General features: G+C 36.4%; 1 protein-coding gene across 1 annotated transcript; it reads left to right on the top strand.

Moving 5' to 3' along the window:
* Positions 1-94: 94 nt before the first annotated feature.
* Positions 95-16,905, top strand: RNF212 (ring finger protein 212). The gene is made up of 12 exons (XM_063158075.1): positions 95-206; positions 1,742-1,803; positions 4,438-4,512; positions 7,151-7,207; positions 9,768-9,826; positions 11,241-11,302; positions 11,392-11,461; positions 12,266-12,311; positions 13,058-13,121; positions 14,661-14,733; positions 15,466-15,654; positions 16,863-16,905. The coding sequence occupies exons 1-12, from the start codon at positions 95-97 to the stop codon at positions 16,903-16,905; spliced, it is 912 nt and encodes a 303-aa protein (XP_063014145.1).
* The last annotated feature ends 729 nt before the right edge of the window (positions 16,906-17,634 follow it).

Raw genomic sequence — 17,634 nt, 5'->3', positions numbered from 1 at the left:
AGGGCCGCCTCAGCGGGCGGGACATGGCGGGGACGGCCCCGCGGGGCTCGGCCTGAGGACGAAGCGGCTGTGCCCCAGCCCGCCCCGCTGCCCCATGGCCGTGCCCGTCTTCTGCAACTCCTGCCTGGGCGAGCCCCGCGCCCCCACGCCGCGGTTCTGCTTCACCAACTGCGGCCACGTTTTCTGTGAGGTTTGCCTGCAGAAAGGTAATAATGGCTGCTGGGGCGCGCCCGGCGGCGCGGGCTGTGCTGCCTGCACACATCCGCCCCAAACATTGCTATTGCTCACCCGCCGTGGAAAAAAAGGAAGCCCTGAGCACTTTTTCAAATGTTACTGATAAGCCTTTCCAGTCCTTGCTGTTGATTCGCTTTGAACACTAAAACTGTGTCCACTTCCAGGTGGATGTGGCTTTGAGAGCGAGCCTTGGGCACACGCGATGGAGGCTTAATAAAACTGGATTCTGGATGCTTATGATCCATGATTTTGTAAAAAAACACCCCACAAATAGATGGCTTTTTGCTCCGGAAAATTTTGGGAAAATAATGTTTTTTCCTTAGTGAAAGAGCAATTGAAAAAACGGAGGATTCGTTTAGAGTAGGTTTTGGAAGTCGTTTTAATAAGTTTTGAGGCTCAGTATTGTTCCTGAAGACGTTCAGCAGCATGAGGGAAGATTGGAGGTGATGTTTTGAAGCTCTTGTGTTATGTACAATTCCAGAGTCATATTCTGGGACTCATGTGAAGCTCTTGGACAAAGATACGTGGGAAAGGCAGAGGAATAATGAAGTTGTTTTAAAAAAGGAAAAAAAATGCAGCAGACGAGTATCAATGTTTCCCCCTTTCACATCGTGCTAAATGCCCTGGTTTTTGTAAGGGCACACAGAAAAAATGATCAATCTGTATTTCAGAACTAAAAACTTTTGACTAGATATTTTCACGGGGTGCTATTGAGGATAGAGGACCATAAAATGCAGCCTCTGCAGCTTGCAGGCCCCTAGAACATGAACACTTTCCTCTCCGCTCTTAGTATTGTTTGGCATAAAAATATATGAGGGATTATGTATCTTTTTACTTTGAGTTCAGTAGTAATGAGGTTTAAAATGTATTTAAAGATGTTTATAAACACCCATCCTAGAATCTTCAGAACGGCAGTAGCTAGCAGAATTACAAATTATAAATATTGAAATAATGTGCATTTGCTAGAGATATTTTCTAATATGTTTGCAGATAAAGAGTTTAAGTCATAAAGTTTTTTAAAGTGATTTTATTGTTTTCTCACTGGAGGAATTCAAAAGGCAAAATTACTAGTTTCTTGACATTTGGGCTTCATATATTTTGTTGGGATAACCCAACTGTGCCCCAGTCTAAAAAGCCATATATCAGATTGACTGTAAGTCATTAGTGCACTTAAGCATACATTTAATTAAAGCAGGCAAGTAGTCCTATTTAAATCAAGGGAACTAAAAGTCACCTGCATTCTGTGACACTAATGATATTCATAAAATCATTTACATGAATGCTTATTTAGAGGTGTAAGACCTGATGACATTCACATACATTTTTCCTGCACAACTCAGTGTAATGGTTATAGAATCAAATTCTTTATTCATGTTTATTCATGTTTCTTGTGTAACCTGCAGATTTCTTCCACAAGCTCAAGAGGTTTAGGCATCACATTATATTTGCGATGTATTCAATATATATTCAGTTTGATCTATATTTTAAATGTGTCTTTACCTTACAGGCAAAAAAGATGAATGTCTGGTCTGTAGGAGGGCTTGTCGTACCTTAGTCCTTTCAAAAGAGGTAAATCAAGCTTTAGTTTTGTTGCATTACATGAATCTGTGCTTTGCTTAACAGCTAAACTATTTGCATTAAAGAATGCTTCCTTTTTTGTTTTTGCCAACTGTGACATGAGTATTTACTGATAATAGGTTGCTAAACTAAGATGCTTAGGCACTAGACAGCTCTGCTTTTTGTTGTAAATATTCCTGTAAATTAAAGCCTATGGAAACTTTAGGTTTTCAGGTACTGCCAGGCTGTAAATCATTCTAAACATTTCAAGAAATATGGCTGGTTACTGTGTAACATCAGTGACTACTTTCAAAATGTGGAAAAATGTTTATTGATCTTGGCATTTGTACATCACAGAAATGAACTGTAATGAATTATTTCATGTAATGGACTGAATTGAAAGCCTGCCTTATGGCTCAGCAGTGTTTTTAAGTGGATTAGGTTTTTTTCCCCATTTTCTCTTAAGGTTAACTATTTTCCTTGTGGCTGTGTGGTTAAGAGAGGGTTTGAAATATTGTTGGGAATTTTTGTTATTCACTGGAGAATTAAGAGCTTTTAATTCCCGTTCTTGATTAATCATTAGGAATCCTTAATTTTGCATTTCTCCCAGGAGCAATCTTCTCTTTAGCTGATTTCATAAATAGTTTGTGAACACATTCATATTTTTGTAGACTGATGCCTACCTAAGAGCCAATGCCTTATAAGGATAAAAGAGAAACATTAAAAACATTTAATAAAATTCAATACAGCTAAACAGGAAGGGCTCCTAGGAGTCTTGCACATTGAAGAAGAAAATGTTACTAACAAAAATTGCAACAAAACAACAAAATGCAATTATAATACAAAGGAGCAATGCACACAGTAATCAAATATGAAAAAAAATCAAAAGCCCTTCATAAAAATTCTAAAGGACATATTTTAATATGCTTTCAATATCAATGTATTGTCACTGCAAATGTTGTTATTAATTTCAGTCAAAGAATAATTTTGGTTGTTGAGGACCTCTGAAGGTCATCTTGGGCAACACTTTGCTCCAAACAATGTTAATTTTTAAGTTACATCATTCTTAAATTGCACCATTTCAGCAGAAGTTGATAATTTGCTTCAAAAGCACAGAAGGAATTTAAAAATGCAATGATTGGGATACTAAGAAAAATATTAGATGTTTCATTAGAACCTGCCACTGCTGTGGAGGGCTGGAAGGAAGCAAATTACCATATTCTTTAAAAAAGACATTAATGATGATTGCTTATCCTTGATTAAGAACAGATAAAATGATTGGAATGATAATTAAAGATGCATATAAAAAAGTCATGGCTCTATAATTCAGGAACCTGAGTGGAAATATACCTGGTAAGCTTTATGAGCTTGATGCTATGGAAGAATTCCCAATGAGAGGAGGTCCTATAAATGTGTTAGAAGTCCTAATTAAACTGTATGTTGGGGTAATCAGCATGTACACATTAAATATTCTCATCTTTACAGTAATGCATTCTTGTCACCTTCATGTCTTCCTTCTGTGTCTCATGATCCCCACTTGCTTTTCCCCAGAGCATGGTTAAGTGTTACAATAAATCAGAATCTGGCTCTTCAGTATTTCAGAATATCAAAGGAACATCTGCTACTCTTCCATGCAGCAGATAAAATATAAACAGAGTTACACAAATCTTTATTTGAAAGAGTTTTTATATCACTATGAAGCTGGTTGGGTTTTATTTTTTTTAAATCTGATAGGTACTTAAACCAAGATCATTGCTTTGATAGAACCCTAAATAGATTGCAAGAGCTTGCTTCCTATGAATGCATTTCATTTAAAGAAGCTGAATATATTTTTATGAATCTCTTAAGTTTTCAAGATGGAATATTATTGTTTTTATTTTCTTTCCTGAAATACCATAGTTAGGTTAACTGTTCTGTTTGTCTGCATTTCTCCATCTGTCAGCTGGAAATTTTTGAATCTTTGGCTAAGTCAACCAAAGTCAAATTGCAGAGGAAGTCTCAAATACAATTACTTACCTTCTGTGAGATCTGTAACAATTAGTAGCTGGGGAAAGCAAGGAAAAACAGTTTTCCTAAAGCGTGCACAGCTCTGATTAAAAGACATAAGTCATAAAAAGTTTTAAAAATTCAACAATTACGTTAAGGCTCTGTCCTTGTTCTGGGATAATATTGTGCTGCCCAGTGGGCAGGGAGAGACAAAGGGATCCCAGTCAGCATTGGAACCATTCTGAAAAAGGACTTTGAAACAAAACTGATTGTGGGATGCATCTCATGTGGCTGGGAGTGGTGAGAACCACAAAGCCTGGAAAGGGCTGCCAGAAGCGTGGCTGTTGGTGTGAGTGCAATGCCTGTTCCAAGGGCCACAGCACCCTCCTTGAATGTCCTCTGTGCACTGGTACTGCCATAATCACTGTAAGTGTATATGTGGGTAATATATTGAACAAAATCCCAATGCTTTCCAGGTATTTGATACGGCCATTAAAGAAAACTAGGCTCATTCTCAATTTCAGCTTTATCCTCGTCTAATCTGTCAATTTTTTTAATTTAGATTCATTAGTCAATTTAAGAAACTCTTTACAAAAGACTTTATTTAATATGACTTGCTAATAAAAATGCTAACCTTGGTATATTTTCATTTCTTCATAGACAAGTGCTGATATTCAATCACTGTTCATGCCAATAGATGCGTTAAGCAAGAAATATTCAAAAGAAATATCACAGGTGAATCTGCCTTTAAACTTTTTAACTCTATAAAATAATCAGCAACTCCTACTGACTTTTATGTGAATGGGAAAAGTGAATGAGTGAATGCTTGAAAATGAATGTATGCCCATTACCATCTTAACTTCCTTAATTCCACAGTTTCTGAGTTCTTAAGGAGACATAAATTATTCATTATGGTCACTGGTTATGTTTTCAAACTCTCTCTAAGGACCACTAGTCTGGTTATTTTAGTGGTGTAAAATCACTTTCAATGCCATGCAGTGAAAAATTAGATCTTCCAGAAGCTTAAACGTGCCCAGATAGTGTGCCTTAATTACAGCAATAAGAAGTTACACAGTGAAAACCTGAGCTGGACACAGTACTGAGCTCTGAGCTGACTGTGCTCTCTCTCCCTTCTAATTTTTTTTTTTTGTTTAATCAAAACACACCTCTTTTTTCCCCAGGTAGATGCAGCAAATGATTCCAAGGTCATTTTCCTCCTGCTTTCTGTGAATTCCAGATAGGATTACTTTTGTCAGGCTTAGTTTCCAGTCAAGAACTTCTGTAGCTCTCTGGGTTAAATGAATGCATACAAACTCCCTTCTCCTCCTCATTTTCTGCGTCTCTTCAGCTTGGCTTTGGGACTCTGTGTCCTTGTCCCTCTCCCTGTGCATTTCAGCAGCAGTTTCAGCCACTCCAGCAGTACCAGCAGTACATTGTCCCTGGGCCTGGCTGCAGCCTTCTTTGGCTGTTCTCATCTCCTTGGGCTGGACTTGCTGACCTTTGGGTGAGCTTCCTGATCCAGAAGAACAAAACCCAGGCAATATCACTTGTGTCCTCCAACAGTGGTCATGGATTCACATTTGCTCTACCCCAGGCTTCACAGACTTTTCCAAAGCTGAGCTTGGCCCTTTCCTGAGCAGTGCTTCTCCTCAGAAGGGACACAAGGTAAATGTGAACTCTTCCTCTGTCCTTCCATAGCCACTTTTTAACAGCAGGATCAGCAGTTACCCCATAAACTGAGCAAATGCAGGGAACCTGCACACTTCCAGTCACACAAACTTCCAGAGTGTACCAAAGGAAGGAAAAAAGAGGGCTCAATCTCTCCAGGCTGAGGTAGGTCTTCTGTGGCCCAGTATCAAAAGATGTAAGAGCAATTTCTCTAATCTCTTATCTAATCTGATACCTTGTCACTTCTGTGGGTGCTAGGAAAGCATGAGGGCAGAGCTGGATGTAGTGACACATCTTCAGAAGAGCCTCCCAGCTTTCAGCAGCTCATGTCACAGGGATTTCTCAAAGTGGGATTGTTCTGCATTCAGAAGCTTTGGTGGATATTTTCCCCCACATAATTGTCAGGTTGTTCCCTGAATTTTAGCATCTGTCTCATTGTGGAAGGGTGATCCCCAGGTTTTTCACTGCATGATGATTGTTTCATTTTTCAGATTTTAACCTGTTAGTTTAATTTCTTACTCTTGAATTTGATTCTGGAGGAAAAAGGATCCATTCTCATGCACTACATCTGTGCTAAGCAGTAGTTTTAGACTGCTGATGCAGCCCTTCTTCAACTGTTTGTTTTTCAGCCATGAAGATTCATATTCTATGTGGTCATTCTCTTACTGAAGTTCTTGCATACCTCTGATTATTCTGAACTGTTTCCAGACCTACTCTGTCCTTTCTGAGGTGTTAGGCAGACTCAAGATATAGGAACATGCATTTATTAAAGGAGAATGATGATGGCCCCTATTCCATTTTAAACTGGTAAGATCTGATTTGCTTTTTGACTGGTACTGAGCACTAAACTGACAAATTCAGGTTTCTCCTAGACCAAAGAACTCATTTTCTGAGTGAGTAGAGACAGCTCAGAGCCATCACTTCCCAAGTGAACATTACTTCCATCAGTTCTTCCAAAGACACACTGATCCTTTGATGAGTATTCAGTGGGAACCTCCCAGGTCCTTCCACAGGGAATAAAATAACCATTTAAGTTGGATACTCCTCTATGGGTTTATACTCTCAGAGTGTTTCTTCTTGGTTGTCTCAATTCCTGCAGATTTTCTGGCAGTTTTCTTACATGTGAGAAGATTTATTAGAAGTTACTGCCTGTAGTAATTTGTTCCTCAAGCTCTTGTCTTGCCTACCTTGTCATTTTTACTTTTAACTTTGTCATGGTTTATGATCCTCATGTGGACACAAGAAGTGCTTACACATCACCAGACAGTGTGTCTAACAATTATTTTTTAATTAACAGGGTATTTTTACAAGGCATATTATAATTGCCAGTAAGACAGATTACTTTTTATGTTGCCATTAATTTTATGTGTTTGCTTAGCACTGATGAATAAGAAACACTGCAGCTAAACTGGCTTTCTAATGTCTTTACCTTTTTATTGAACATAGTGTTAAAATATAACTTCGGTGAAATAAATCTACCAGCTCTGCTGTAGGTCATATTGGATTAAATTAACTCTATAAGAGTTTTTCTATCAGTGAATATAACTTAGAATAGTTTGGGATTTTTTTGAAGAGGATTCAAAAAAGGTATTTTAACTGCCTATAAAAGACAGAAAACTTTGAATACTGTTATTTTCCATTACTTCTTTGCTGAGGTGCATAAATGTAATTATGTGCAGCTTGATATAACTGTATTTATTTTTAGGTATCAGAATTTCAAGAAAAATATCGTAAGCGTTTATTAAAATACCACAAACAAAAGGTAACTCTAATTGTGATTGTCTCAGTTTTTGTTTATGTTTGCCTTGTCACTTTGGTTTATTTTTAGAAACAATATTAATCTTTTATGTGAATACTTAGAATAATTTATCAGGATTGACTCATTACTATCATTATAAATACCAGTTTTTAGTCTGTGAGGACTATTAATTCTGCTTAGTGTTTCTAGTAAAATATTCTAGTTGTAAGGTGGTTAAAATGAAATGGAGGATCAAAGGACAGGGAGGGAAGAAAGCAGTTCACTGTATGGAGGGGAAGGTGGAGGAGGTGGGAGAGCGGGGTGCTAGGAGATAAGCCCAGAGGAAAAGGAGACAAAATAAATGAGAAGTTTGAGCTATGCAGAACAAGACTAAGGGCTGATACCCTGAATTTGGGATAGCTGAGTGTGAAGGACAGAATTAATTATTCTGTGGAGAACAGGTACTGCATTTGTTACTGTGCTTCTTCCTGTGTAGGTTGGAAGGCAGATTCCTTTTCCATTTTTCAGCTACTTCTAAATATTTGATTAAATTGTTGGATTTTTCTTTTATTTCTAAGGACATGGGATGTTGTTTAAGGCAACTTGGCAGTATTGGTGACTTGACCTATGAGTGGGTGCCCCATGTATGAAGTTACAGAGGAGAAGCTCATGTAGCTGCCCAGCTGGCATTTCATGTGTGAGGAGAGTTTCTGGTATGATTGTCATGGATAGAAAGCTTGGGAAATCAGGTGTTCTGTGGCCCATTCTTCCTTCTTCTCCATGAATGCATTTTGGGATCACTCATAGTGTGTTGTGATGTGTGTAGTTCTTTTAGGGTCCTGTCCTTCTGCTTTCAAAGCCAGACCAGGTAGGAATCCTGATTTCATCCCCCTTCTAATCTATTGTACCAACTCCAGATGGTGAAACTAAAACCTGAAGACAAAGTAAAACAAATAACTTAATAGAATTCAGCATAAATTGAGATGTTATCTCCAAAGAAGCTGTGGAGAGTTTTGATACTTTGTAATGGCAGTTTTTTAAGTTGTTACTGTTGAGACATTCACTCAGCAGTGTTTGTGAAGTATTCAGGGGTGCTGCTTGACCTAAGGAAGGTGTCCAGGTGACAGTACCAAAACAGTTGAAAATACAGTTGGTTGCTGCTTCAATGGCCTCCTGTTTTGGGCGGGTTTGTTGTTGTTTTGCCCATTCTCTGTAATGTTAGTATGTTAAAAGTGCTTGCATTGGATCAGGGTCAGGAGAGGCTGGTTGTATTAAACACCATTCCAGTTTCTCATGCTTGGCTGTCTTGTTCCAGGGCCCCTTCCTTATTTCTAGTTTGTCATCCTTGTCACTGTCAACCAACAAGGTCTCATGGTCTTCATTAAACTGCTTTCTTGTTGTTTCTGTGGTTTGTGTAGGTATTTGGGTGCAGGTGGTGGTGGCCATTGTTGTCCATGTTCCTGGCAGGTGTAGATGTCCTGTTATGCTAGGATCCCAAAATACTGAAAATCAAAGAGTTGCTCATGTTCTTTAAGGTACTTTGGTCTTAAAATTACCCAGTCCTACAGAGCAACAGGGTAAAGTACATTCTTCCTGCCTGGTTCCTTTCTTAATCAAACCTAGCTCTCATTAGGAAGGAAGAAAAAAAACCAGAATACCAAAAACCAGATCTTACATAAATTACATTTTTTCTTTAATCTGTTTTGCAGAGTTTTTCATCTGCAAAAAGAGCATAGTATCTCCCACAAACAGTATGATTTTATAAAACAGGTAATTTTATTAAAGGATTCAAATAATACTTTGAGAAGCATGAAAAATTAACAAGCAAATTCATAATTTGCTTTCAAATCAAAATAAGAACAGTGTGAAGGATTAAGGTCACATAATGGAAATGAGGGATAAAACATAGATGCAGTATTCAGGCTATTGAGTAAATTTTTACATCCTTCATAAAATATAATATATGTTCACCTAATGAAAGACTAAAAAATACACATACTAGGGAGCTGACCCAGTCTTCTTGACCTTAATATTCTTCCATTTTGCCAGCTCATAACATTTTTAATGGAGATATTTCTGGTTGTGTCTCTCAACAGAGTAGCAAAACTTTTCACTTGGGCTTACTACAAATAGATACTGAAGTGAGCTGAATACATTTTGAATCTGAAATGAGAAATATGGGAACAATGTATTTTGTACATTTATTGGTAGCTTTTTCAGATAACTCTATATTAATCATAACAAAGCTTTTATATCAGATATGAAAAATAGGAAGCAAAAGAAAAGAAAACTGTTTTTAAGCACTTTTCCTAGTATTCATTTATCCAATATTACCAGCATACTTAAGAAAAGGTAATCAAACAAAGTCTTTAAGTGCCAAAAAGAAGCATATCTCTTCCAGACTGACTGTTTAATGCCTCCATAACACAGCCATAACAGCTCCAATAAATCTGGAATTGCAGTGATGTCTTAACATTAAAACCAATAGAAAGCAGCCTCTCAGCACTTTAGAATACTAGCTGGGTGAAAATGAAGCTGTATATCACACAAACAGACTTTGTTTCAATCTCTGATTATCTCACAGATAGCAAAGCTGGAAGAGTCTCTCAAGAAAGTAACACAACAAATTCAACAGCTACAATGGTAAGAGGTTTAATGCAGAAAAAGTAAATGTAGTCAGACTGCAGTACTTTTAATTGATAAAGGAATGAAAATTCATGTTTTGTTTGCCTTCCTTGTGTGTTTTTACAGAAATAAATGCATAGTGATTTCTGACATCTGATCCGTTTTATTCACAGTAATCAATCCTGTCAGGAAGAAATCCTTTTATTTTACAACACAACTCTGTAGTTAACTCTAAAAATGAACTTTTAATCAAGTCTGTTGTATAGATATTCAGTTCTATATTTTTTATTTGCAGTTACATAACCATGTTTGTGCATTTTACAATGGACTTTATAGCATCAGCCTGGAAAATGCTGTGGTGCCTTTCCTGCTATGTTAGCCTATTTATAAAGTTACCAGAGTTTTGTAACATAGTTCTCATTGTTTCTATTTCGAGTAAAAATTAAATTCTTGTCTCATCTTGAATTACTCTCTTTTCTCAAATGTTTCAATTTAGTAGTCAAGAGGTCACTTATCCTTATCCCTCTGCTAAATGACTGATACACCTTCATCTTTTCATCTTACTTACTTTCAACATAAAGCCAGAATTGTTACTTAAATCTCCTTAATAAGCCAGTTCACGAAACCAGCATTTTAGTTACACAGAATTGATCTTTAATTGATCTTTATTCCTTTTCTGTGTTTTTTTAGTACAGACTTTCCCTTGACTCTTAAATGCACATAATACTGTATTTTGCTCTCCCAGGCTGCTTGGTGTAATGTAACAGAAAGAAAACCAGTATAAAGGAAACTCTGTATGTGGTGGATTATTGCAGTTTATATATTTTTATTCATTTTATGCCTCCATTTTCTTGTCTGCATCACAAACGAATAGCATCTTGGTTATATCAATTACAGAGTTCTTACTGAATTTTAGATTTTTTTTTTTTTGAGTTCTACCTAGAGAGAAGTGTCCTAGGGCCTCTTTTTGCCTGCCTAGTAAACATATTCCTCCTTTTTATGATTCTTGCCAAAGGTACCAGCTTTGCAAAGTTATTGTTGAATAGCATGAAAATGCCAATATTTCATTTGATAACTAGATTTCTTGAAGTTTGGTAAATACATAATTTCATGAAATTAAATGAATTTTGTGCTTAGCTGTAGTTAATGGTTGTATTTTAACATCTGTTGTTCTCTAAAGTACTTTGCCATGACGTTGTGCTAAAGTTGATATTGTTGGGTATGTAATGAGCACTGCAAGTATTATGATGTAAAGATCAAGTTCACGGATTTACCAAATAAATTCTAACTTTGCTTCATGGCAAATAGTGTCATGTTAAAACCTGCTCCTGATGGATAAATGCTTTGATTTTGTACTTTACTGACCAGTTAGGCATGTTAACTAATCAAACCAGCTTTCAGTTTATATCTGTTGTTCTTCTTTCCCCTTTAGTATGAAGCCTCCTGAAAACACTACACCGCTGCCATTTTCCAGTTCGAGCAGAAATCCATCCAGTAAGAAGTGTTGGTTTAAAATATTAACTATGGAATACCTGTCACTGGACATAGCTGTGTTCTAATATTCAATTTCTTAATGACTTCAGTTGCTTCAAGGAAACAGAATGTTTATTCTTCATATTCTCTTCATTCGAGTCGTCCTTCCACTTCTGAAACGTGGGTACAAACTTTTTCATTTTCAATTAAAACCTTCACTAATATTTTGTACAGAAAGTAAACTTTTTGTAGTTATTTTAAAGTACTTTTGATTTTTTTTGTGTTTTGTTTTTGCAAACTGTTGAAATATGAAAGAACTGAGGAAAGTCTTATCTATTCAAGTGTACATTACAGTTGAATGGGTGGTGGTTACTGGAAAGAAATCTAAGGCATGATGCACCTTATTCCAAAGAACTTTTGGATGAATAGCTATGTAGATGAATGCACAAATAGGTAGATTAGTGAGACACTCTCCATTCACCATAGAGAAAAACAAATTTATTGTACAGACACCTATATGTGCACTGTAGTGATCTCAGGATAGATGGGATGAGCCACTCCACTAAGGCTCATTTAATTTTAAGTAAAATGAATATACAGCTTGCTAAAGCTAAAATATTTTTATACCTTTGATTGTGACTTCCTTTTCTACAAAAAAACCCAGAGATTCAGAGTGCCCTTGTTGTGGATACAAATGAAAAATACATAAATATGCATATTTATTCAGACAAATAGAAGAATAACAATGCTAATCATAAAATAACTTACTCTGTAAATGTCTAAAGCAAAGCTCAGAACCTGAATAGGTTTTTCTTACTGCTACTGAGTTCTGGAATAAATCCTAAATACTTACGTGTCTTATGCATTATGTATTATGCTTTTCCATTACTGGTCAAATTTAACATTAGAATCCAACATGATTTCAGTCTTTATAATGAAAATGTTATTTTAATTACAATGTCATACTTTGACCTTTCTTGCAAGGATGGAGGCAATGGAGATTGATCCTGTACCTTCACCAATGAGGAAAGTAAGTGGGGTTTTTTAATACTTGTTTATGTATAGTTACACACATATATCCTTTTGATTTCTCTTACTCTGTTAATGCTGCAAAAAATAGGATTCATCCCCCATCCCATTCAAAACCATTCTGATGTGCATGATGGTTTCAGGTGTGCTTGATGCAGGATAGAAATCAGATGCTCCCCAAAAGAAACCAAAAGCAAATAAATCACAACAATAATTTCTGGAATTATATTCTCCACATGCCATGTACAGGCTTTTAAACTTGTGATGCCAAAGTAAATGCAAATTCTTAAAATCTCAATATTGCAAAAATGTCAGTGGTGTGAAAGCCCCGTTTAGACTCTGATACCTGAGTAGGGAATTGCAGGGTTTGAGTGATACTGCTCACATGAGAATGAAGGCAGGAGCTTCTCATGGTGTTGGTGTCCTGGTTAGGAGAGGTGACATCCAGGAACAGCTCTAGCTTGCAAATGGAATGTCAGCACAGAAAAGTGAGAGTGTCTGATAACACTTCTTATCTGAATGTGATAGGTTATACAATAAAGCCAAAATACAAATATTTCCCACCTGCCCATACATCTTTAAAAATAGTAACTTAATTCTTAGCTTTTGCATTTTAGTGCTATGAACAAAAATGACAGCAGAGAGTTCTGGAAATCTGCAGGCTCTGTAGACCTTAAAAATATCTTAAAATGTCTTAATAATTAATATGCTTATTACACTGTGGTTGATGACTTGTTGTTCATTTAGCTGGAGACACCAACTGGTCCAACAAGATTATCAGTAATAACTCCACCACAGGACGGACGTATGGGTGAGTCAAAGTAAACTTTGTAACTGAGTAACATTTCTGTTGTATTAGGAGGATGAATAAATTAAAATCCATACATTAGCAATTTACTAAAAAATTTGAATTGTGTTGAGGTGTGAGGAATTTACCACGTGGTAAATTCACTTCACTCCAGCAGCTGGGAAATGGTTAAAATGAAGTATGAAATGTTTTCCTAGTACTTACCTCTTCTGTTCAGTAAATGATTACTTGTAACCAAACCAATTCTTGCTGAATCAACAGTTGCAAAGAAAATACTGTAACTATATTGAACAGAACAGGAACACTTGCAATATACATTGTTGACCCTCTGTTAAGCTTCTTAATTTTGTGTATTTGTGGTTAACAGAGAGTAACATTGCCCACAATGTAATATTAAATATCAGATGAAGAAAAAGGAGGACACTAAATGGAAGTTAAAAAATATTTAATTACATAAATGAGGTAGTTAAGATCAAGAATTTCTTTCAAAAGGTGATATTTCTTTTCACCTTATCACTGTTATAGGGTATAAGACATTTTACCTGCCACTCCTGTCTTTGATTTCTTCACACCCTGAGCTTGTGTAACTCTCAGATGTAAATAAGGCATGAGTAACAGCCTGCTGGAACTGGTGCAGTCTCTTGAGAACTGTTTGTTTGTGAGGACTTCCCCAGAATTCCTGATGCTTTGCAGGCCTGCTGTCTGTGTGTGTCTCTCCCATTTTGGTTTTACATTCAGCATGTTTCTGCAGCAGTCTGTGCTCAGGCAGCTTTCACCTGGCTTCAGCACTTCATAGAATCCATCTGCAGCCACATAAAGAACTTTTAGCACTCTTGTGTTTTTACATGGTGTAAGTGTCCTGAAACAAAGACAAATGCAATTTCAATGGAGGAGGAAAAATTGTTTTTTCTATGTTATGTCTGATTTATATGCTCAGATCCTTCCTAAATCCATGGTTGCCTATAAATTTAAGCATAACAAGATAAAGAGAGCTGAGGTTAACTGGTTTTTTTTATTGTGTCCAAACATAAATAGATATTTATGAGACAGTAAAATTTTATGTAGAACAGTTATATGTTCAGCAGATTTCAGAACTTTCACATAAAGTTTTGCAGTGGACAAGGCTGAGGGAATCAAAGTTTATGTGCAAAAGTAAGGGTAAGTGGAAACAATGATTTAATGGTGCACTAAGGAGTTTCTTTCTCAGAGGTGGATGGGGCAAAAAAGATCAGCTGAAGCACTGGAGCACTTCAGCACAGCTGTCTTGATAGTCTAATAATAGTCTAATAAATGAAAGAAGGTGAAAGAAACCACCATGTGTTTAACTGGAACCAGATTTGCAGGGATGGTGCAATATGATGTTTTTGTGACAGCTGAGCTCTCTCACTGACTATTGTAATTGTGCACCATTTTTACTTCTTGGATGAATCAATCATGAATTTGTCCCAAATCATGCAATAAAAGTACTAATCTTTATTTACAAAGTTTTCTCTTAAGTAAAATGGGTAATTCACGTTGTTTTCAAAAATCTGATTCCACCAGGGAGTGTATCCTACAGGACTTCTCAGATAGCTCTAATAAAGCCAAGTCAGAGTAGTGGAACAGGATCTACAAGGTAATTCAATACTTTTTCAAGAAGTTACCATCTCCTACAAGAGAGTGAAATGTCACCTCTGGCCTTTATTAATCTATTTGTTCAAAGGTTATATTCTAGATCCGAAGTGTTGCTGTGCAGCCTGGCTATCATCTACATGAATGTTTGAGTTTGGGGGAAAGTTTTATTTTGAAATCACATTTTTCAAAGATGTAAAGATATATGCAGTTATAATCTGTGCTTCTGTAGCTGTTGGCATCTTCAGTTATGGTACTCCTATAGAAAGGGGTAATTTTATAATGAGGAAGTTTAACAGTGTCTCTGCTGTGCCATTCTTACAAAAATCAGAGATGAAAGCACAATATCTGCACAAGGGCTGTTCTCTGAATAACCTGAACTTTTCATGCAGCCTGCAACAGGTGTTTCTGTTTTTATCATTTAAACATTGAAAATGTCTTAAATGGTGAGAATTATTAACATCAATAACTTTGAACTATTCCAGAAAAATTAAACTCATGTTCTTTATAATCATTAAGCCAAGCATATTTTCCTAGCAGAAATTTAAATATGTGTAACAAAGCACTTCTTTTCCACCTCTGATTCCATAATTGTTTTGTCAGTCTGCCTTTTGAAATATGTGAAAATATTCAGTAAGTAAAAATATATAGACAACAAATTGAAGTACTATTGAAATATTTTGTGTTGTTATAATAGTAGCCTCAAATCAGATGCATGAATGAATTTCATTAACAGATCCACCCCTGCGCTGAGATTACCACACAGTTCCTGTCCATCATCAGCTGGATCCCAGAGCAGCCAGAGGGGATCATGGGCTAATTCTGATTTCAGAACCCCTCAGCTGTATCCATTTACATCACCTTCCCCACAGCTGCCTCTGTCCAGGCAGCCAATCACCATCTCTGGGCTTCTGCAGAGACAACAAGGCAAGTGGATTTATAAACGAGCATTTAGCATTCCTGAAAAGATTTTCAGCATAGCAGCTTAAATAAATGAACCAAAATAAAAATGGTATTTCAGAATTGGAAATAGGCTTTCAGCAAAATATAAAAGATGTTGGTGTTTGTGATTGTATTTTGCCTTGGTCTTATGTGTGGGATGGTATCTGCTGTGAAAATGTGTTCTTGCTTCACTCCAGAATTAGATTTTAAGAGATTCAAATCTGATAATGTCCAAATTTTCTGTCTCAACTGCACATTTCTTGAAGATCTGCCTGTCAAGACATCCATGTAAATGTCCAGAGATCACAGTAAAAAGGGAGCTAGTCCAGGGTGTTATTGTTGAGTGCAACATAAAACTAGCAAAAAGCTGCATAAACATCAGCACAAGGAGGGGTGGATGTGGGTAGGAATTGCCCTGGGGCAGATTAATGAACAAAATCACAGAATCAGAGTCACAGAATCATAGACCAGCCCTGGTCAGAAGGCACCTTGAATGGTCCTGCCCTTTTTGGGAAAGAGAACCTGGATGAGATCATGTAGCACCCTGACCAATCACATATTGCAAACCTAATTCTCCTTATTGTTGAGTTTGCATCACCATTGAAATATTATTTTTAACTTATATTGAAAAGATAATTCATCTCTAAAGCACCTTTAGTCCATACTAATAAATATGACCTTCCAGCAAATCCCAAGTAGTTTTTAGTTCATGAAACCAAAATAAAAATATTTTAAGAAATGAAGGCTTATAGCTTGTAAAATCTTCCATCACAATTGTTTTAATTGTGAGATTTCTGGAAAGATACAGTATGTGAAATAATGCATGAGCCTGATAGGATCTCTAAACAATGTAGGAGAAATTAATGTTATTAAAAAAGTAGGTGGATTGAACTTTAGTAATCGATGTCATTTGGCTATATGATTGCAATGAACTTCAGTTCATATACAGAATAATGCCTTAGAGATTCACTTGTGTAGCTAAAATTGAAATATGGCAAAAATGCTTTTATGGAAATACCGAGAAGCACATTTACATTCATGAAAATGGCAACAGGAAAGTTTTCATCAGTTGTGTAGATTTTTTAAATTTTTGATAGTTTTGCTTTTTCTTATATGAATTCCCCATATAATTTACAAGAATAAACTTTAGTTTTACCATGGGTTTTTTTTCATTTGTACCTGTATTTTTATTCTAGGATCAGCTAATTTAGGAGGACGTTCAGCAGAGAGATGAGCAAACATCTGTGAATTGTTTTGGTTAAGAAGGATCTGGAGATGCACTGCAGAGTCTCTGGATATCAAAGTATTTGTAAATTCCATAATATGTCAAATTGGCATAAACCAGCAAATTGTTCAGCATGAATCTGTATTTAAAACATCACTGATCTTTCTGATTAACATCTACTGAAATTTTGGATGGGAGTACAAAATTTTTTTGTTTTTTGAAATTCTGGCTTCAAATATATTGCATAAATAAAAGTCCTTCATTACCTAAGTGTTAAGGCAAAACGTGATTATATGTTGACTAGCTGCAGGATAAATAATTGTGCCTGTACAGTATAATAGATAGACTTCAATCCTAAAAAAAAAGCAATTTCTTTATGGATTTTTAATTTCAGAATTCCAAAGTTTGGTTCTTACTCAATGCATCTCCTTTTGTTTGCACTCTTGGAAAGGGCTGAGTTTTGAGGGATATTACATTCTAGCAGGCTCTGCTGAGCTCAGAACACAGTATCTGTTCTGTGCTAGTGAAAGCTCACCATTTGATTTAGGTAGCAGTGATTTCTTCCCAAAATGGAATGAAATGGGGGAACTGGAATGAAGAGACAAAACACAGTGAAGACTGCTTTTACTTCTGCACAGGAATAGCAGCTGGAGACTCTGAATGAAAGGTGCCAGAATTGTTTTTTCTGCAAACAACTCTGAAATTGATGTGCCTTTGTTTTGTTTTGACCCTTAACTT

This window comes from Melospiza melodia, chromosome 5 (assembly GCF_035770615.1).
Source record: "Melospiza melodia melodia isolate bMelMel2 chromosome 5, bMelMel2.pri, whole genome shotgun sequence".
Taxonomy (NCBI): domain Eukaryota; kingdom Metazoa; phylum Chordata; class Aves; order Passeriformes; family Passerellidae; genus Melospiza; species Melospiza melodia.
Note: the sequence above shows the minus strand (reverse complement) of the source record. Positions and strands in the feature narration are given on the sequence as shown.